At 41.2% G+C, this 22,510-nt stretch overlaps 1 protein-coding gene across 1 annotated transcript; it reads left to right on the top strand.

Moving 5' to 3' along the window:
• Positions 1–408: 408 nt before the first annotated feature.
• On the top strand, positions 409–20,876 carry LOC139711935 (uncharacterized). The gene is made up of 22 exons (XM_071623780.1): positions 409–643; positions 1,850–2,054; positions 2,658–2,854; positions 3,322–3,482; positions 4,105–4,310; positions 5,199–5,299; positions 6,052–6,142; positions 6,928–7,057; positions 7,610–7,712; positions 8,447–8,843; positions 9,274–9,365; positions 9,700–9,758; positions 10,310–10,885; positions 11,192–11,603; positions 12,537–12,657; positions 13,598–14,010; positions 14,628–15,244; positions 16,128–16,348; positions 17,394–17,641; positions 18,146–18,323; positions 19,483–19,589; positions 20,541–20,876. The coding sequence occupies exons 1-22, from the start codon at positions 486–488 to the stop codon at positions 20,710–20,712; spliced, it is 4,965 nt and encodes a 1,654-aa protein (XP_071479881.1). The 5' UTR covers positions 409–485; the 3' UTR covers positions 20,713–20,876.
• Positions 20,877–22,510: the final 1,634 nt, after the last annotated feature.

Raw genomic sequence — 22,510 nt, 5'->3', positions numbered from 1 at the left:
AAGTGAAGTTGCCGTTGGGGGCCGAATCAATGTTCTGCGGCCTGTCTGTCTGCAATGCGGCCAGCCCACTGAACTCAAACGAGTTCAGTGGGCCAGCCCAGTGCTTATCAACAGCTGCCAGCGTAGCGGCACGCGCGCGCGGCACCTGCGTGCGTGAGCGTGTCGCATATCATCGTACACACACACTGGCTTGGAAGGGAGTGCGCTCGCACTCACATCGCGGTTTAATTCAAATTTAAAGCGTGCGTAGTACGTACGTGCCCCTGGCGCCCCTACTACCTAAACTCACGTAGCTATTCACAACGAGTACGTGAATCGTGGATTGCGTGTATTTGTGTGTGTATTTTACAGTTGTTCAACGTTGCGAATGTATAGTTTATATAGTAAACCAAAGACAAAGTACCGGTATGACTTTGTGTAGCCAGCTTTGACGCGAATTTATACTAGACGCTACTTTTATCTCTTAACCTGCGCTTTCACTAAAAATGGAAGGGAATCACCACGAGACATCGTCACTTGATGCCTGGGAACTCAGCAAAGAGAACGTTTTACCGCTGAAGCAGGGTCGCAAAATTACAAATCTCACCGCTGCTCTTCAACCTCAAAATGTTGATCGACAACAACAGCTGATCCTCCAAAGACAGTAAGTCCAAATAAAAGACTAGGAATAAGGATCTAATTCAATTAGTTAGTGCGTTCAGTGCAATTCATTTGTCACTGATGATGTCACTATTGTCAGAACAAAAACTGTTGATGATGCCATATCAGTTCGGGAAACCCACTCATAAGGGGGGGCCCCTCCTTATAAGTAACCCGTCCCCCTTATAAGTAACCCCGTCCCCCTTATAAGTAACCCCCGGGGCACCCCTTATAAGGAGTCTCCACGCTTTTTTGCAATGCAGCGCGAAAATGAAAGGACTGCGGCAATTCGCTTGATTATGTCCATAAAGCTTCACAAGTTTCCTAGTTACTCACGAAATTTGAGCAAAATCGGCGGCGCGGCAATGCTTGAGTGCAGACGTGGCGCTGAGTACGTACTCAGTCGCCACGTCTGCACTCAAGCATTGCCGCCTCGCCGCGCCTGGCGACACTCACGCCAGTAATCGCTCGCATTTCAGCATTCGCATGGGTCGTTTGACATCGCATTTAAATCCATGATTTTAGATATGATGCCTCAAACCGTTTTTTGCTCAAATTTCGTGAGTAACTAGGAAACTTGTGAAGCTTTATGGACATAATCAAGCGAATTGCCGCAGTCCTTTCATTTTCGCGTTGCATTGCAAAAAAGCGTGGAGACTCCTTATAACTAAGGGGTGCCCCGGGGGTTACTTACAAGGGGGACGGGGTTACTTATAAGGGGGACGGGTTACTTATCTAAGGAGGGGCCCCCCTTGTGAGTGGGTTTCGGCCGAACTGATATGAAGTGCAAGTCAGTGCAACTAACAAACACTTCTGTCGTTTTGACTTATGTTTCAAATTATACATAGACTCTATAGATTCTCTAACAATAGAACCTTACGTTAGAGAATCTCTCAACGTGTTACTTCTACTTAACTCTACTGTAGTGTTACATTTACAGTTCAGTATGGTGGGCACCTGGCTAAAAACTCAAATGACAAATCAAATGATAACGTTTAATTGGTCAGTAAACTTCAACACTTTTGGCTGAAAGATCAGTCTGTATCTGATCGTCAGATGTATTAACCTTCTTGACTCTTCCCGAATGTAGTCTGGGCAGTTGATTCTGTACTTTGATTTGAAGTTTGATTTGTGCTTTTAGTCAGTAACCACATGTGGCATTTTTGTGTTGTTGTTTTTTTCCCTGTATCTTCCAATCATAAATTTACAGAGGATTCGAGACGGAACTGCGGGCCTATGCCGGAGATGATCCCCTTGACCCCTGGGTACGCTACATTCAGTGGACAGAGCAAAACTTTCCCCAGGGCGGCAAGGACTCACATCTGGGTACTCTGATGCAAAAGTGTCTCATTCAGTTCAAGCATGATGACAGATACAAGCAAGATCCTCGCTATGTTGCCATCTGGTTGAAGATGGTAAATGATATGCAAAACTTGCTAGCAGTTAGTTCTTCTGTTTGTCCTCTTTCTTTGTCCCAAGATCATACCATTTTTATGATACAAAGCAATTTTTGCGCCCAACCAACCCTGTTCAGCTTATCACACAAGTTGCTTTATACTTTGATTACTTCAAGGTTCAATGATGTGTATCCCTCAAGACAAGCCATTAGATGAAATGCGGTTTGATTACAAAGGTAATGCAAGATTTGAGATCTGAACATGCATTTGAAGAGACTGGAAATTGGAATAACATTTATTTCGACCAAGTTTTAGGTCTGGACTCCAGCAAAACATTAAATGTTACTTTCCAAATTATTCATAAAGAGACGACTGTTTTGAATAGTGACTTCTTTCGCAAATTATAGAATTCAGCTGCTAAGATATTCATCACATGCCCCAGATTCTAGAAATATGAACTTGACTGTCATGTTTGCCATTCCTAATCTCTGCATAGAATCTTGTATGTAACACATACATATTTACGCTGATGCCGTGATTGTTGTTATTCGTAGGGACGCACCAATCTGTGAAACTGCCATACCAATGGTACCATAATGTTGGTTCTTTTTGTATGTGTAGGCCCAGTCTGAGAGTGAGAGTCTCGAGATCTACAAATTCATGCAAGCAAACCAGATTGGGACTCAGCTGACCATCTTCTACGAGGCGTGGGCGTGGGAGCTAGAGCAGCTTGGGAACACCAAGAAGGCCGACATGATTTACAAGGAGGGACTCAGTCTGAATGCGCAACCACGAGACAGACTTGAGAGATCTTTGATGTGAGACTTAAGTTTTGATCTACGCTCTTCAATCCACATTTCTAAATTCCGACAGGATGACTTGATTAACTTTCATTGTTGTATTTTCCACATGTAATTCAAAAAACCTTTCATTCTTTTGATCAGATTCATCAGAATATGCAGCAGGTAACCCAATATTCCCATGAACTGCAACACTGTTCCAAATTTTGAAAAAAAAAGAAAGAAAAAAAGAAGAAATTAGTTAAGAGAAAGCTAAACCATAATTTCTGTGATCACAAAATCTTAATTCTTGTGATTTTTCTTTTTCTTCACACTTTTAAAGGATAACTAATTTCATTTGAATGGCAGTTCCAAACTTGTAAAAGACAGACCAGTTATAATAGTGTGCTGTACATAATCATAGCAGTTATGTTTATTTCTTTGAGCATATTGCACACCGCATTGCAAATGGAATTCCATTCATGATCGGCATTTCTTATCTGCAGTGAATTCCAGTCTCGTGTCGGCAGGGCAACGATGCACCAACTACAAGAGGGGATGATGAATCCTTCAGCTGCAGAGGATCAGCGTATCAAACTGGGAGATCTTCGAGCCAGGGGCAAACACCAAAAAGTTGGCCCTAACAGAACGGGGGCAGCCACATTATGTAAGTTTACTTTTTTTCTGTGAAATTTGTGGTAAATATTTATCTTTCTTTGTCTTAACCCCCTAGCACATTTGTTGCATTTATTGGTTGCTGAATTGAATTTAATATTGGTTTTGTCATTGGATTTGTGTCATTAGGAATATGCAAGTATGAAAAGAGAGCATCATAAAGTACATATTCATTTCCAACTCTCTCCAAGAAGTTGTATCTCATCTTCTTTCTTAGTATAGGTTTATGCAATTCCACCTACTCTTGAATAAACCACCATGATATATTTGCCAAATCAATTGTTAAGTTTTAGACGTGTAGTATGATAGATGCTACATGTGTACAACAGTATATATGTGATATACTTGTACAACTCTAAAAACCCAACCCTCCTAACCATTCTATATTTGGAGGAAAGAATCTGAATTTTGACCATTCCCAGCTCTTGTTTCAATAGGAGTTTCACATTTTTCTCAATAATTTTACTACACACTCCTATGGAAACTGCTCTTTCTGTCCTGCTTTTGAGCCAGATCATCCCTATTTTTCAGTTAGAAAGGTTGGGAGGTCTGCAGAAACTACAGTTTATGAAGGTCTATTCACTTCTCAACTGTTTTAACCATGCTTCATCCAGCGAGTCGAGGTGGCCTTGGAGTTGCTCCCGCTCCCTTGCAGCAGAGGGGGAACAAGATCTCCATTTTCTGTGATGACGATGCCAACGCCGCTGGTGGGCTACCGAGCTCCAAGCCTGCTGCATCCTCCGAGTGGCAGCACCTCCCACCACGCTCTGAGGCCCAGAAGGAGAACACACAGGCAGCAGGCCAGTGGAAGGGGCAGAGGGTAAGTCATTGCCCATAACTTCTGAGGCTGACAGAATGTAATCATTCTGAGTTTGATCTTTATAAGAAAAAAAGAGTTACTTTTCTTCAGATTTGATGTGCAGTCTGGGTCCTTCTGTCCTCACACACACACACCAAGTGCAGGTTTGAAATATTCCTTTTCAAAACATAAGAAGCCGTAATGAGGTCACCTGTTGACTGTCTGGGGTCCTACTTGTAAATAATATTTTCATGCTGAGTAGCATAGTTGCCAATGGCAACAACAAAATCAACTCTTGTACTGTCCATCACCAAAATATGTTGGTATCTTCATTTTTCACTTTCCTGTATATGAAAACTGTAAAAGTATCTATGCATAATGATGCTGCTTTGACCTGTTCCTCATGCAGATCCTCCACCGCAGTGCTACTCAGTATACAAAATTAAGTGTTTGCCTCTTTGCAGAGGGTGATAACTTGGACACACACACAAGATTTGATAAGAAGAGGATCCTCTTTAACTCTTTAGATCTTCAAGCTGTGTCTGACTGCCATGTTTTACCTGCTGTGCCACTCTTTCTCAAATTAGTAGTAGCTAAAAGATGACTTCCACATGATTCCATGGCATTTGCTCCTGCGACAATGGCTCCCATGGAATATCTGCACACCAGGCCAAACATAAATTCTACCCACAAACATAACCCTAACTATAATCCTCGCACATCAAACTAAACCTAAAACCCTAACACAACTCTAACCCTAAGTCCCTGGAGAAAATAACGCTGGAGCAGTTGTTGCAGGAGCAAATATCGTGTCACCTTTCCACATACATTTACTTTTTCTTACTCCTTCAGTTCCCTGGTGAAATTAATACTATAATATTTTGATGCAATTTTATGTTTCTTTTGCAGATTCCCCAGAGGAATATGCCTGGCATGACATTTCAGGAAGTAGGGTCCATCTCCAAGCCAAGCTTTGATGTCCACGTAGATGCCAATGCAGAGCAAATTACGTGAGTTCAATTTCTCATAAAGAGCAGTCACAGTAAACCTTGGAGATCCTAATGGACCTTATTCCTCGTACACAGACACTGTGCGGTAATCAGACCTTCAGATAAACATACTCTTCTTGTCTTTCCTTCTCCAGTGTAGTGTAAAGTTTGATGCAGAGTTAGCAACATTGGACAAGAGAGTTTGCACAGATGAACAGACTTATTGAGAAGTGGCATTTGATTTGCTACCATTGACAAAAATCATACAGCTTCTATTTGCTGTGCTTGACCCTCCGCAACAAAGAAATTTCCTATCAACACACCTACGCATTTCTCTCGTCTCAATGCGTATTTCATCATGACAGCACATGACCCTCATCATGCCTACAAAATGCAAGAACAATTCATAACTCAACATGGAAATGCCATCATGTTGGTTTCAACTGCAGCATAAGTGAACATAAACAGACCAAACAGAATAAACGTGTGACGTATCATTTTTGGTTGTACTCAAAATGAGTGTTCTCGCGGTATGTCTTCTGACAGTTGCATGTCTTATGTATATATATATATATATATATATATATTGTAAAGTCTTGAATGCCAGTAGTCAATTATGAATATAATGCCATCAATTACAAACCTAGTTTGTTCAACTCTGCCTAGAAGAGATTGAGGGGACACAACTCAGTAGTGTATATGTTCAAATAGGGGAGAGACTGATCAAACTTAACAGCAAAAACTGCTTTCTGTGTATCATTTCGTGAGTACAGTACCCCACACAAACCAGTGGAGATGGGCCACCAGGTGCTGAGTGAGAGGAAGCCGTCCAAGCCAGCCAATGTTCTGCAGCAATTCCAAAAGGTTTGTCTGGATAGCTGACAATCTGTTCAATGTTTACAAGGGGGAAGTGTTATTTGTTTATCAGATTGAAGGCACATGGTCACAATGTTATGTGTTTTAATGACTTGGTAATGATAAGAACATCTCAAGAGCAGGTGTGATGCTCAAAAACACTGTGCAGATACAGGCAATGTAGGGCAAAATAACTTTGACCATATCACAGAACCATGAAGTCCTCCTACTTCTGTAGGAGGCCCCGTGAAAAATAGAAACCTCCTTATACCCTGACTAGAGATTGTGTAAGTCCAGAGAATATATGATTTCCCTGAGTTGGTTATTGCCTATCAAAATCATGTATGCTACACAGAAGCATCGTCATGCCAGCTCTGAGGAACATTTCAGGTTTTGATGTGTGAATGCTGTTTATTTTGAACTCTTTGACGTTGATCATAAGTCAGTAACAGTCACACACAGTGAAAAATTATTTGTGTTCTTATTTATTTTTGAAATACAGTTTTCATGAAAACTGGTCAACAGATTGACCAAAATTGTTACCACTGCCCATCCTCCTGTTATCACCCACACCTTGAAGTGTTGTAGTGTAGATCATGTCCTAGAGGTTACAATTGTCTTCGGTAGATATTTGTCTTTGGGGAGTGTCCTACACATGTAGATGCTAATTGAAGAAAAATGGGTTGTGTGTGGGTATATGATCCTTGTCTAGCTTGGACATTTTTCTTGACTGTAGCTATTGAGTGCAATTTCATCATCCACGCTGATGTATGAGTTTGTTGTACTCTGTACAGGAGAGCTCAAATGACAACAGTCGTGTGATGTACTGCAAGCACCTCATCTACGGCGGGGCCAGGGAGATGTCATTTGAGGAGCTGCGTGCCATCAAGCATTCCAACAAAAGGAAAGAACGGGAGCTGCAAGGTACCTTATATACCAGTATTCTCCTGGTAGACAAGTTTCCTCTCTCTTACAGATCGTGATGTTTTTCCTTCTCACCGAGGAGGAATATGATTTCTTGTCTACCGGTATTGATTATATCAAAGAATAATTACAGTAATCCAATGTGGAAGTCCAGTGTTTGATCCATGTGATGAAACTAGTGTAGTCTGCTAGCCGCTTTTATTTTCACATTGCTCAATGTAAACTGAGATGTGTGAACAGGTACTGAGTGTGACATCTAAAGTTCATGTGATTTGTTTTAGAATGAATATACTGGTAAATGGTTCTTTTGGCTGGAATGCTCTCTAGAGTGAAAAGAGTGCACATTGAATATTTGATTCATTTCTTTGACCCTGATGATGATAACATACTTTGAGCACTTCAGGATTATACAGGGGCAGTAATATAGTCCTGCTGTTATCAGTTCTTATCATCATTATGCATCAGAAGATTATGAACTGGTGGTAGAGATGATGAAGATGATTATGATGTTTAATGTAATTATTTGCCGTGATCGATCATATCTGCACTCAGCTAAAGAAGCAGCCATACGGCAGCGAGAGGAGATGCTGCTGAAGAAACAGGAAGAGCAGCAGGACATGTTTGTCAAGTTTCAAGAGGAACTTCAACAGCAGAGGTAAATTACCTTGGGATGCTTTGCGAATTCCTTTCAGCAAAACAGACAGACAGCTTCTGGTATCATTCACAGTTCAAAAATTGGCTGTTCTGATCAGAAGTAATTTATATAGATATCTATTTGTCGTTGAAATGCACATAAAGTTTGAACTGTCAGCGTTCGTCACAATTAGCACCCATGGTGCGTAGATATCATTATCATTAAGTTTTTCTATGCCTTAAATCTTATGAACTGATTGCTTTGGTACTGGGAATAATAATTTTTGAGAGTGTCTTGTGTTACAGTTAGATGATGTGTGTGCAAAGCAAGATTAATCTTCATTTCAAATCCTGATTTTAGAGCCCTGACATGCTGTTTTATACTTGACAGAGGCTAGTGAATCTTCATGTGATTTTGTAACTGCATTATAGTTTTTTTTTTTAAATGCACCCACTGGATGGCATCACACATACTATGCAAATATATTTGTGGGCCCCTCGCCCTTCCACACATCACCCAGCTGTATCTATCTTCCTGTTCATCAGTCAACGCACATTGCTGCAACACTTTGTCGGGTGAGAATGATAAGGAGTTAAGTTACCTCGAACACTATGGCTTTCGTGGCAACTAACACCCTTATCATTCTCAGCCAACAAATTGTTCTCATCACCTTTATGGACTAGCTATTATTTTGTTCATTCTACTGAATTGAGTGCATAATGAGCATTTGGTTTGTTTTTTTTTTGCATATACAGGATGATGCACCAGCAGCTGATTGACATGCTAATAAAGCAGAAGCAGGAGCCAGGTGCTCAGCCTGATTCTGTTTCTTCAGGTCAGCTCCAGCAGGCCCTGCACCCATCTCACGTTTTGGGAAATCAGCTGCCAACCTCACAACCTCCTCCCCAGATCCCGCCTACCAGCATGCAGCAATATTTGGCCCCTCCCACTTCCGCTCAACATCAGCTCCATCCCCAGCCCCCTGCACAAGCCCTCACTCAACCAATGCAGCAGCAGCTGCAGCAGCAGCATGTACTTCCATCCCAGGCACCACCAGCTGCTGCTCAGCTGCCATCATGCATTCCTGAACAAGATGTTCCCATGGAAATGGGTCATGATATTCCAGGAGGACCATTCGAGCAACAACAGAAGGTACAAATCTGCCTTTCATTTCTATATGTGACAGCAATGCTATTCCTGCTCTGTATTTTGTCATACTTCTGCCATAAATTATGTTGCGACCATATTTCTTCAAGTGCAATTAAACACAGACCAGATGAACAACCACAACTTTGTCGATGATTATTGGAAGAGCCAATATTCTGGAAATTGAGCCTTGTAATATCGGACTGTTTTCTTGGACATCTTTGCTTGTCCTTACAGAGAAACAGATTTGCAATCTTCTGAATCTGTGTAATGATGGAGAAAGGTTTTCGGTCTTGATAGTTGATTCTGATCTGATAACATGCCTAATTTTTAGGGAGTCAGTCAATTCAAATTTAATAAGATATTAACATTAGGTCCTATCCCATCACATTTTGAATATATTTCTTGTGATGTTTGTGTGGTTTGTACATACTAGGTTCCCTGTGCTGACCAGTCTTCACCTCAACAACCTATGGACACTCTGGCCAACAACCATGTCTCAAAAGGCAGAACTCGAAGCAACTCTGGGTGAGAAATTTATCGTCTGTTTTCATGTCTTGGAATATCTCAGATAGCTGTCATTTTCAGTGTGTGACAATGACAATTTCAAGTTAGAAACAATAGATATTTCTTGTCATCTATTGCCCGTGATAAAACTTTCTGTCATCACTTTGTCTTGAAAATATTGTTTTTTTCTCTTATATTAAGTGTGTAAACTTATTATTTACCTAGGACAAAGAAAATACCATATTCCTGTATGCCTGTTGCAAACAAACAAACAGACTCACTGATGAAGTGATTTGGAAGATAAGACTATAAACAAAAATCTTGACAGACCATGTGTTTTCTGTTTTGCCCACAGAGACTCCACATTTGCATGTACACAGCAGCTTGTGTTCGATGACTTAACTGCAACTGCAGGTGAGAAAGAGAGAGACACACACATCATTTTAATGTTATTCTGTGGTTGCCAGTGTCAAAACACCCAAAGATTGATGATAAATATACTTACACCTCTGTTGCATAATTGCAACACACAGCTTTCTAACATGCAGACATAAACTACATGAATGTTTTATGAACGCTTGCAACAAAACTTTAAAAAAATGTTGAATTTGTATAGTGTACGGCATTGCTAGATGTAGAATCTAGTTGCAGTATCATTACAATCACTGAAGCTTGTATGTGGCTCATGTTATGCAACATCTTGTAGTATGGTAGTCTGTAAAATGACAATATTGTATGAATTAAATGTAGCTGAATACACAAAACCTTAGGTTAATACAACTGGCATCATTGAGTGTCAATTAAGTCCCATCTTGAACAAGTGCTATTCTATTGTCAAATGATCAAATAGAAATTATTGAAATTTACTGCATGAAAGCAATGTTTATTTGCAGATACTGACATGAAAGCCAAATATAGGCATACAATGCTTTCCACACAATGCTGATTTCTTGTCTTTGTTTCAGTCTCTGGAGGCTTCAACATATTTTGTGATCGTGAGCAGACTCAGGCTCCAAGAAATACCACTTCTCAGTCAGCAGGGAGTTTTGGACCCATGAGTCAGTCGGCCACCGCGACAGCCAACACTCTGTCCGGTACCCAGAGCCTTTCAGTTGCGAATGCAGTACCTTCAGCTACCATTCCGACTGAAGTCATTCACTGTCGGCCAGATACTGTCACCCCCAATCAGAGTATCTTCCTGAACACCAGCGCTGACCCTAACACCACAGCCACCGACAACAAGACACCCTCGGCCAATCTGTCCGCAAGTTCGAGCAACAAGACACCCCTCTCTACTTCTGCGGCAGCCAGCGCCCACTACCTGTCCAATCGTCTCAGCATCATTCGAACCCCAAAAGGCCTGACGGCGCCCTCGCCTACCATCAACACCAAGGAGGCGCTTGGAGTGATCAATGCCATGTTGAACAGTTCTCTTGAGAGCAACATGTTTGGTTTGGGGGATTTGTCCATTAGAGATGTCCCGAGCCAGGATAAGGAGTTTGAAATGGAGTTTGCCAATACCGAGACCAAAGAGGAGGACAGTAAGTTGATTCTCTATCAGAGTAAATTTTGTACTTGCCAACAATGAGTGTCTGGTAATCACAGTGGAAAACTTGATTGAAATAGTCTTATTGTTGTCAGAGACCATTACACAATATTTCAGTCCTCTACATCCCCTGCTTGTAAACTGCTGCAAGACAAAATGAATTGCCGAAGATAACAAGTTAGGCATTCTTTTGATTAGTTAAGGCCTAAAGATTTACTCAAGGGTCTTCACATGTACTCCTGTAAATGACAGTGTCATGCATATCATATTTCATTCATCATATGTCTCTTTTATTGCACAGATGAAAAAATGAAGAAAGGATTCATCTTTGAAGACAACAGCAGTGCCTTCATCCAAGTTGGAGGATTTGCAGGGCCCGGCATCGTACCCAGGAGGCAGCCACTCGCCGTCCGACCCGCTGTTACCCCGTTGCAACACCCAACACTTCCTCCGGCACCCTCCACAGCCCATGCTGGCGGCAGAGTGCCATTTGGTGAGAGGAAACCCCTTACGGCCTCTACCATGCCAGGCGACCCCCAGCCCTGCAGTGTCTCCTCCTCTGCTCCCTCTTCTCTTCCCACTGGGCCTGCCACAGACATGGATCCACACTGCTCCTCTGGAATCCCAGTCTATGATGAGAATGTTGATGTCAGAGGGGGAGGAGAGAAAATCAAGATATTTGAAGATGAACCAGGAAACACAAAAGAGAACACGTAAGTGAAAGAGAGGGGGGCACTGTGGTATACTGTAAAAGTGGACATATTTGCACATCTCGCATAACAAGAAACTAGCATGAAAGTAAAAGCACATAATTATTTTGTTTTTTTATATGCAACACTATTTAATATTTTGATTCCAATGAAATAAAAAACATGTGAAAATCATCTGACCCGGCCAAGCGTGAAAAATTATTCGCACAAAAATTTCCACTTTCACAATAGTGGATAGTATATGTAATTAGATAAAATAGTCATCTATTTAGATTAGGATTTCAAAGTACAGTCAAATCTGTCTTTGCAGTCCCTCAGAAAATGGCCACCATCCCACAATGGCTGAAGAATTTTCCCTTGCACATCTAAAACTCATTAAAAAGTTTCCATACACAACTGCTTCAAGAGCTTGGAAGAGTTCCAGGGTGTCTTCTTTGGACTCCAGTTTTGTATTCTTGAATTATGTCATGCAGATTTTGTACAAAATTACATTTCTATGTATTTCCTTGAAAACAAACCTAGGGACTACTGTAAAAGTGGAAATTTTCGCGGTGTCCAAATTTTCGCGCATTTCGCGCAACCAGAAACTAGCGCGAAAATAAAAGCACGCGAATGTTTTTGCTTGCCATATGTGCCTGTGCGTGATGTCTTGATTCCGCGGAATTAAAAACACGCGAAACTCTTCCGACCCGGCCAAGCGCGAAAAATTAGTTACGCGAAAATATCCACTTTTACAGTATTTGTTTCTCCATTTGCATTTGGTGTATATAAGACCCTGTGTGTGTTGCATGTAGAAAAACCCAAACAAAAGACACACATGCATTTATAAGCAATCATCATACATACCCTATAGCTATGTGAATGTTCAGACTGCCAGTGTTCTGTTGCACGAAGACTAAAAAAAAAGACCATTTTGTATCTACCGTTTTATGACAGTCCTCCATCAGATTACAGACAAGAGGAGGTGAAGAGAGAGATGGCAGGTATCTTGCAGTCTTCAAAGTCCATCCCATTTGAGCCACTGGAAGACGACGTCCCAGCAACAGAAAACGCTATGGTGAGTTTAGTTTGTTGTGGTTATTCTGATGTTGCACATGTTTTATGTCGACTGAGTACCACCATTACGGACCTGCAAAAAACTCTTTTACAATCTGCTTGACAACAGAGTGAGCAGCGTTTATTCTGAGATGTATTTTGGATGGTACAGTCTGTATTGATGTATCAACTGACATCACAGGAGTTTATAAAATGGGTTCAAGAATGTAGCCAATTGGAAGCGCTGAAATGAGTCACGTGTGCGTGCATTAATTTTTACTATCATGCACGGCCTTGCAAAAAAGCGTAAAGTCACTGACGTCACAATGTTTACACTAGCAGTGCGCACTTAATCAGTTGTTACAAGTGCGTCGCGCGCTACCATACGCACTGTCAATCCTGTAAACAACTTCTCGTTCGGGCTGCCAGCCGGCCTTTCTTGTGCACAACAATCATGTGGCGTATGTATACGCTTATACGTACAGTACTTACATGTGCAGGATTTCCGAGTGCGACGTGCGTAAATGTTTAGGACGAACATCCTCGGACATCTTGACCCACAAAGGTACGTGAAAAACGCTGACAAATGCTGTTAGTTTTCGAATTTTCGACCCATTTTATAAAACAAATGATGCACAGGATTATTTCGTGGCATTAGTGGAGGCGTAGCTCACTCTCGGGTATTTACAATGTAGTGCAACATGCACTCGGCTTCGCCTCGTGCATGTTTCACAATTGTAAATACCCTCGAGTGCACTATACGCCTACACTAACACACTCTATCCTGTGCATCATTTGTATAATATCGTTTTTGTTCTCTGTTTTTTTTTTCCCGTCAGATTAGATACCCCCCCCCCCCCTTTTTTTTTTCTTTTAGTAGAATGTGTATTCATTTAGTAGATTCAGGACCACAAACAGGGCCTACTGACAGAAGAAAATGGTTTGTTTCAATTATTTTAAAGGTAACTGATGCTGGGAATGCATCACATCAGCTCATGGCTCCACCTGCTGACCCCCTGGCCTCCTCCCAGCACATGAATGCCACCCTGGCCCCCTCCTCGGGTAATCATTCCTTTGAGGTGGCGGCCCGCATGGCCTCCACGCCTTTCAACAATGCCTCCCAGTACGGCCAGCTCTCTTTCATTCCGCCCATGAGCACCATCAAGCCCCGCGAGGTGGAGCAGACCCTCCTGGGTGCAAGCTTGGGACCCGCCACAGACGGCCTCCCTCACCAGGTTCCTACTGACACGCGTCCCATCCCAGGGGCTGGTGGTGTCAGTGGGACTGGGTTGGCGTCCCGAGTCGTGGCCCATCCAGTCAACGATAGCTTTGAGAAGACAGAGTACACCGCTAACCACTCTGGAGGACCACTAAGGTCAGCAAACTTTTTACTTTGTGTTAGCCCGTAACAATAATCAATAGAAATTATTATCAATCAAGCCATTTTTTTTTTTTTGATGAGTCTGTTTAGATCACCTGAACCAAATGGCTGAAGTGATCTAAGTGATTATGATTGCTCACCACACCCCATTTGTTGCTTGTCATACATAAAACTTTCTCACTATTTCAGTTTTTCCCTGAAAATCAATGGCCAAATTTTTACTAAGCTCAGCAGGAAACATCATTGGGGGAGGGAATTAAAGATTTTGCAATTGGTGGTGGTACCCCAAAAGGGGGGGGGGGGGGGGGAGGTGTCCACAGATCTTGTAGCAATCCCAGATTCTTGAGATATACACAGAGGCATACAAACAGTTAAAAGGGCACTGGAAAACCTTGATCACAGTAATGTTATGTAAACTTCAGCCAGGATAACAAATCTTCATTGTTTCATTCTGTCAAAATGGCAATGTGTCTGCTGATAAAGCTTTCATTGCTAATTTCTTCTCTGTAAGTCCCCGCAATGTTGACACACACATTTTTTTTTTTTTTTTTTTGTTGCACGCATTTCACAATATCTCCATCATTCCACTTTTCTCTTTTCCTCTTCGACAGCCCAATTATGGAGACAAGCAATGAGAATGTGCGATCCTCTGCCTCCAGCTCCAGTTCCTCTTCCAACTCCCACGCCTCTCTTGAATGCAGTCATCCGCCTGCCGGTGCCAGCTGCGTGGAGGACAAACCAGAGCCAGCGCCTGTCCCCACGGCTTCCGGCTTCAGCATCCATGTCGACCAGGATGAGCCAATGGTGTCTGATGCCCAGCCGCAAGAGCAACCACTGCCTCCATCACCGGTCGCACCCCATTCGATGTCGGGTGCCCCCCTCCAGCACGAGGCGTCCATGCTCGATCGGTCCCAGCACTCGCGCATGGAGGGGCCGCAAGACGAATCCACGCGGCGGGTCAGCCTCCTGCAGAAAGACGATCTGCCCGCACTGGAGTGCAGCTTCATCCCTGACAGGACCCTGGTCGATGTCTCTGCCGTGCTGGAGCAGAGCATGATCGCTGCGGCAACAGGTGTGGAGGAGCAGCCCGACTTCAAGGATCCCTTCAACTTTCAGCTGCAGAGTTCCCTCCTCGCTAACCTCTCTAAGCCACTGACAATGTACAAAGGTTTCTACCAGCATGAGCAAGAGATGCCAGATATACAGCCAGGACTTGCTGTCAATTTTGGTGAGTGCATGATTGCTGCGTGGACCTGGGTCGACCATTTCAAAATAGATGTTAAAATAGCAACTTCTTGTAGCAATAACCAATCAGGGAGCCTGATTCTTGATAGCATGACACTTGCCATTCCAGCGAGAGCTGCTATTATATATTATTGCAATTTTTTTTTTTTAAATTGGGTCCTGATGTGAAGGTGGCGTTTACCTTTGCATAGCATTCACCAGCCTGTATTCTGAGTAATGTACAAAGTGTGTGATGCACTTCTCAATGACTGCTGAAATAGTATGATTTTATGTATTGTTATGTCTTGCTACGTGAGAGTAACATCAACCTTCGCAAAAGTCACATTATTGCTTTCCATCATATGTATACGGATCATGTGAAAAGGAAATGGTTGTTAGTGTCATTAGACTTATTTATAAATCATATTGACAGCATCAATTACTAGCATTTATCGTATTCTGTGAGTGTCAATTACAACATTTTAACAGCATTTTTATGCCGTCACACAATTATCTTACCGTGGATGAAAATGCAAGAATCCATGCACACACACATGTTTATGAAGTTCCAATTGTATGTGCCCCTTCTATTTGAAAATCGTAAGCATCTTTGCCATGCAAAATTTCCAGTCCTAATCATGAAGAGTAGCACACTTCCTACCCTGCTATTTGATGGACATATTAACGCGAAACCATCTTTAAAAGATCTTTTCTTTTGATTTGTTTGCGATGTCTGATATGGGTGGAGTAGAAAACTGGGAAAACAGATCAAAACCACTGTTATAGATTTGAAGCAAAAAGTTCGGTTCAGTCATCTTTATTGTGGTCCGCATCCCTCTAAATGCATGTCCCTGACCACGATGTTTCACATTGTATCCACTCACAAGGTGATGAAATCAATGTCTACAATGTGAACAAGAAGGCTGGTGAGGGAGCCTTTGCCACCATCTACCTGGCTGGATGCCTGGATGCTCAGGACATCACCGATCTCGACTACGAGGACCGCAAGGTGGTGCTGAAAGTCCAGCGACCTCCATGTCCCTGGGAGTTCTACATCGTGAAGGAACTCCACGCCCGACTGAGTAGGCTGCCCTCACAGGTTGACGTCGTAAGTCAGCAAAATGCCGTCATTTTCATTTTCATCATGACTATTTCACCATTATGTGCAATTAGACATTATTTTGCTGCTTAGAGAAGTTGCATTAAGTGCATATACAACTGAAAACTCAGTGACATATAGTGCTATTTATGAATGTCCTTGCCAGCACAATGAGATACATATGTCAACTGTCATATCCTTGATCCAGCAAGATGTTTATTTTTGTCATTTGATCATACTAAAATATCTAGAAGACTGTGATGAGCTTCAAGTCACCAGTGCCATAAGGGAGGGGAGAGGGGCAGATGGGAAGATGATAAAAATGCACATGCACTCTCTGTGACCACAAGACAGACAACAAATTGACACATGAGATTTGGTTTAAATTCAACTAATGGTATTATACTGTGTATGTGTCAAAAATTCAAAAATTCACTAATTGTTTTTCTTTTCCATCACCCAATTGTTGTTTGCAATCTGAGCTGAGTCACTATGTGATTGCACTGTATACACAACATCAGACACACTATGTTCACATGCGCTTACACCACCATGATATATCTCATTCTCAAGTGTACAGCATGTTCTCTCAACTCAGCTGTGGTAGCAAGACAGCTGGAACTCGGTGTTGTCTTGGCTCCTTAATTACCAAAACAGTCATTGTTCGGTGTGTTTGTTGCTTCCTCACTTGTAAGCATTCATGTGAGCTTCATTTTTGACTGTTAACAATGACTTTTTCATGTACACTAATTCTACACATAATTGGCGCACTTTTAACCCGTTGAGGACGAGTTCCGAGTATATTCGGGCAGGTGTCTATGGGAAATGCGTGTTGTAGCAAAATCAGTCCATCCTCAACGGGTTAACGAAGATTCCACCCTCTATTTTATGATTGAAATTTTACCTTTCCGATCCGGGGATAGTCAATATTACCATTTTTATATTTTCACTTGCCCAACATGAAATTATATTTCCCCAAGGCGAGCGGGCAGGCAATAGTGTTAAACTGATCTGCATATACACTGACTTGTACACTCTCTGTATGACCATGCAGCGCCCATGCCTGATGTCGGCAGACTGTGCCCATGTCTACGCAGACAGCAGCTGCCTGGTGACAGAGTACCACCGCAACGGCACCCTGCTGGATTTCATCAACACGGTCAGGTCCGTGAGTGGTGATGCCATGCAGGAGAACTGGGTCATCCTCTTCACCATCGAAATCCTCCAGATCGTCGACTTCATGCACCGCTGTAACATCATCCATGGTGATATCAAGCCAGACAACTTCCTCATCGCAAACTTGTGAGTTAACAAGGGAATGCAGACAATTCCACGTAAATTGATTTTGACGAGCTGAAGTAAAAAGCATAGACCAAGGCAATATTTGACTTCAGCATGTACTGGAGAATAACCTTAATACTAGCTTTACCACATGTCACATTGACATTTGCGAGATACACCTAAATTAGAAGACCAAAGTTTGGTGAAGGTGACGCCAATCAAGTGTAATATTTTGTTGTGTTACCAAACTAATTGCAGGATGATATTAGATAATGGATAAATTTCTTTCTAGAAAGAATACTTACTTTAAAATTAATTTAACAAGGATACAAATTTTACTGTGTTTTTCTATTTTCATGCCTTCGCGAAATGGAAAATGTATGAGATGCATCAGAGAATAAATCACAAACAGTTGTTTTGTTGTGAAGAAGATTTGTGACATATTGTCATATTGTGTGCACTTCCCTTTTTGTAGTTTAGGGTGATTGATTAATTAATTAATTGATTGATTGATTTCCCCTATAGTGCCATCAACGACAATGTGACGTGCTCGCACGACACCAGCAATCTGCTGAAGCTGATTGACATGGGCCGAAGCATCGACATGAGGCTCTTCCCAGAGGGCACCACCTTTACTGCCAAGTGTAACACCAGCGGCTTCAACTGCACCGAGATGCAGTCAGGACGGCCGTGGACCTACCAGGTATGATTTGTGGACGAAATGCTATACACCCAGTTTTGGTGGTACTCCCAGTTTAATTGTTCCTCTTGAGAGAATTCATGTGTTGTTGTTGTAGTTTGCTCAATCTGTTGTCACCAGAACTGATAGGTTCTTTGATTAACAAAGGTGAGAGAATTTACGATGAGAATAATGAGAGAATTTGGAACAGTTTATCATAGTCATAATTTGTCATAATCATGGCTTTACTTATCAAGTTTTCATTGCTGTGGTTGTCACTTAAAGGCAAAATATCTATCATTGTAGACCTGTAGACTTCTTGTGGGCCTAGTGTTATAGCTTTTCAGAAGTTGATGTTCCCAAGATTGCTTTCTTTGAGTTATGCCATAACAGCAAAACATATATGTCAAATATGCAACAATTAGAAGTACATATGTCGAAAGTCATTATGAAAAGCTGACCTGTGATAGAAAACATTGAAGGACTTCAAATGGAAACACTTTTTACAGAGATGTGACAACTGTTAAATTCTAGAGAACAAAATAAGGACTCTTCTTTATTCACACTGATATCAAGAGCCACAAAGAGTTTCTCATGACATTTTTGGGTCAAGTTCAATGAGAGTAATCACTACTCAAAATAATCTGCACAAGAACCCTCAGATTTACTATACTTTGTATCTCACTTTTGCAAATCACCATGACAATATGCAAATATCTTGACAGCTGAGTACAGAACCACCAACTGAGCTTTTTTTTTTTGCCTTTGCCTTTGCCTTTTCCTTTTCATCCAAAATGCAGATATATGGTTTATGTTAACTTTTTATGCCTCTGCCACGAAGTGTTGCCGGAGGCATTATTTATATTGAATTTGCAAGCTTCATAAGTGCAGTATTTTTGTTTGAACCAAAATATGATTTCTGCTTTCAGAATGTGTTTTAACCTGTGCATTAGTTGTTTGATTTTGCTCTGTTTTGTTTGTTTGTTTGTTTGTTTTTTCAATATGCAGAGGTTGCCATGTCTGTGATTGTGTGAGGCTTTTATAGAATTTATTATCATTGTGAATTATATTGAAGTAGATCTTTGAAGGATCTTGGTTCAGAAGGTCGTGATCTGCCAGCTTGATCATCTGCTCGAAACTGTGGTATTTAAATGCTGTGCTCTGAACATTCTTTGATGAACAGGTTGACTACTATGGTATTGCTGGTACAGTGCACTGCCTGCTCTTTGGCAGCTACATGAAGGTGTACCAGGAAGGTGGTCAGTGGAAGATGACCTCCAACATTCACAGGTATGTCCTCATTTGCTCCTCGGCATGCTTCGGGTCAGTTTATTCCACACCATATAAAATCAACATGTAACAATCAGATACAAATATGCTCACATAAAAGCAATTACAACATGGAAAAACTCCCCCCAAAGAATATTGCACAGCAACAAATATGATTAAATGGGTATTGCTGGGATGTGAGGGACCAGAAAGGGCCATAGGCCTGTCAATGCTAGTCCCCTTTTATCTACAAAACCATAAATTAAAATTGGACTTAGAAAAACAGACTAATCTGCACAACAATATTTCATTCCATTTCATTTCATTTATTTCATTTCCAACAAAAAATACAATTGCTGTAAAATATCTAAATATACATACAGTAGTTATACAAAATCAATATAACATTGCAATACAGGAAATTGCTGTGAACAGAAATAAAATGATATGCTGTGACTTTAGTGCTGGCACTGAACACCCATACACTTTTTCTATGACACGTTGGAGATCAACAAAGTGGGCCACAGCAGAATCAAGTGATCCTCCAGGCTAGAGTGAATAGCATGCAGCTTGTTTGGAAATATCACTGCTACGGAATGATCAACCACTGGCTAATGCTCTATACCTACCCACTTATTAATAGGGAGGGCTCTTCAGGATAAAACTCGGATTCCCCATCTTTTATTATTTTATGGTTTCGATCTCGAAATGCTCCAGAACAACTCATTATCCTGGCGAATTGTGTCAGCCAGACAAGTTTCTTGGTAGACCCTTTCAGTGTATTACAAGCAACTTCAAAATTGTGGAAGATAAATTTTCAGTCCTTGTGAGAACTATCCTTTGACTTTGAGGCAACTCCAAATCAGGTGACCCTCAGCTGGTGTGAAGGAAAGATCTGATGAAACATCTGTACAATCATGCTTCTCTAACCATGCTCAAAAACACTGTTTTCATGCCGTTCTCTTGATGCAGGCGAGCCAGGGCAAACTGGAAGCACTTCTTCCACACCCTCCTCAACGTGCCCAGCTGTGACCCCGCTGACCAGCCGAGCCTGGCTGACCTCAGGAGGGGTTTGGAGCAGCTGGTCAATCTCCCGCTGGACAAGGGACGCATGAAGATGAACATGGAAATCATGCTCACCTGAGGGCTGTGAAGTACAGTGTGTGTAATATGTGTCCATGTGCTTGGGACAGACAGACTCTGGTTTGCAGGCGTTATATGGTGTATAGATTGTCAGATCTCTGGTATATCTGAATGCGTGTGTTTTCTTCTTCTTCTTTTTTTCTCTTGGTATGTATATTTTCTTTTCAATATTTTGTTAGTAGATATGTTTGTAATTGCTTCCTTTTGTTGCATTTTAAGAACATAGAACTTAAGATGTTAAATGCAGACAAATTTTTGAATGTCCACAAAACATTGTAAATTGCAATTAAAATATGCTGCACAAAATTGATCTGGGCATATTATAGCATTGTAATAGAAGATGCAGTTTCAAATTGAATCATTTTAAACTCAACTTGAAGTGAGAAAGATGTGAGCAAAGGAACAAATTATTGCATTGTTGTTGGGCTTTTTTTTGGGGGGGGGGGGGGTGGGTGGGTGGGGGAGGTCTGCACGTACCAATGCATCAAACTTTTTAGCACATGTATATATATATCAAAGTCGGCATTGTAGTTGTAGATACTATGTCACATGAACACGTGGCTGCACTGAAAAGAAGAGAAATGTAAGATACTGAGGGAATGTCAAGTGCATGGATATCTGAGAATTGGGAAAGAAATAATATATGTCACATGGGCAGACTTATCTCAAAGAGTATGCAAATCTAAATTTAGTGATGATTCCATTTAGTGTCATGAAGAGAACACCATTGCAATGTAAATGAAGGGACTTGTAATAACTCTGTCCCAATAATATGCCCTACATCACACTGATGATGTTTTTGTGTCTGTTGATTGGTGATGCAGTTTGTCTTGTGCTGCAAAGTGGTAGATTTACTAAGAAACCATCTATTTATATTTGTACATGATATGTCGTTCTTAGGGGAAGTTTCTGCAGTAGTCACTAACTGAGTGCTTGTTTTTGTGCGAATACAGTACAAATAATGTCAGGGAAGTCATTTTTTAAATTTTTACGAACCTTGAAGTACATACACAGATTGTTTTGTGAGATGAGAGCTCAATGACAGCATAAATGATAAATGATGACAAAGAGTGGGATTTTCATTGTATATTTCAGGACTGTTTACAGGTTTTGTAATCACTTCCCCATGTACATCCTGACCCAATGCTGTACCTACAAAAGTGTGACCCATCTCCATTTTAGGCTGGGAAGGTTGCAAATGTTGAAGATTTGAAAGTCGCCAAATAATTTGATAATGGATGACAAATGGATGAGGCATTTTGTATTTTGTTTGAAATTCAAAAGCTTGATATCTATGCTGCCTCCCATCAACATTTCAAAGACTAACAATACATTGTATCTAACATTAATTAAAGATATTTTTTGTGAAGCATGTTACCATGGTGTTTTGAATGAACCTATTTATTGTGTTTGGATTCCTCATCTCCTGCAAACTTGGCTTCATCCAAACTTTTGAGCCAATTTTCTCAAGACTGCTTATCTGATGGCTAGCTTTCCAGTCTTTTGTGAGCAAGTTCTTTTAGAAAAAAAAAGTTCAACAAATTATATTTTCGTAAGAACAATTTTACAAAATGTCAAATCAATGTTTGACGACTTCATCAGGCCATTGTGAGGACAGGTCACATGTGAATGAATATATACCAAGAGTATTGACAACACACTTTTCCCTGTATGGTTATTGATTCATATTCTATCCCACTTTTCCTTACATCAGACATCATTTAAATGTGTTTAGTTTATAGGTGGCAAATTATATTCTGCATGTAGGACACACCTTGTAAAGAAACAATGGTCATTTA

Source organism: Diadema antillarum, unplaced genomic scaffold (genome assembly GCF_040938485.1).
Source record: "Diadema antillarum isolate AM-2024a unplaced genomic scaffold, OU_Dant_1.0 seq00001734_RagTag, whole genome shotgun sequence".
Lineage (NCBI taxonomy): Eukaryota > Metazoa > Echinodermata > Echinoidea > Diadematoida > Diadematidae > Diadema > Diadema antillarum.
The sequence above is the reverse complement of the archived record's forward strand: the minus strand, read 5'-3'. Positions and strand labels throughout refer to the sequence as shown.

Coding starts and splice junctions, on each gene's coding strand:
- LOC139711935 (XM_071623780.1), top strand. CDS start 486: ATGGAAGGGAATCACCACGAGACATCGTCACTTGATGCCTGGGAACTC. Junction 8,844..9,273: donor CATTCGAGCAACAACAGAAG/GTACAAATCTGC, acceptor TGTACATACTAG/GTTCCCTGTGCTGACCAGTC. Junction 10,886..11,191: donor CGAGACCAAAGAGGAGGACA/GTAAGTTGATTC, acceptor TTTATTGCACAG/ATGAAAAAATGAAGAAAGGA.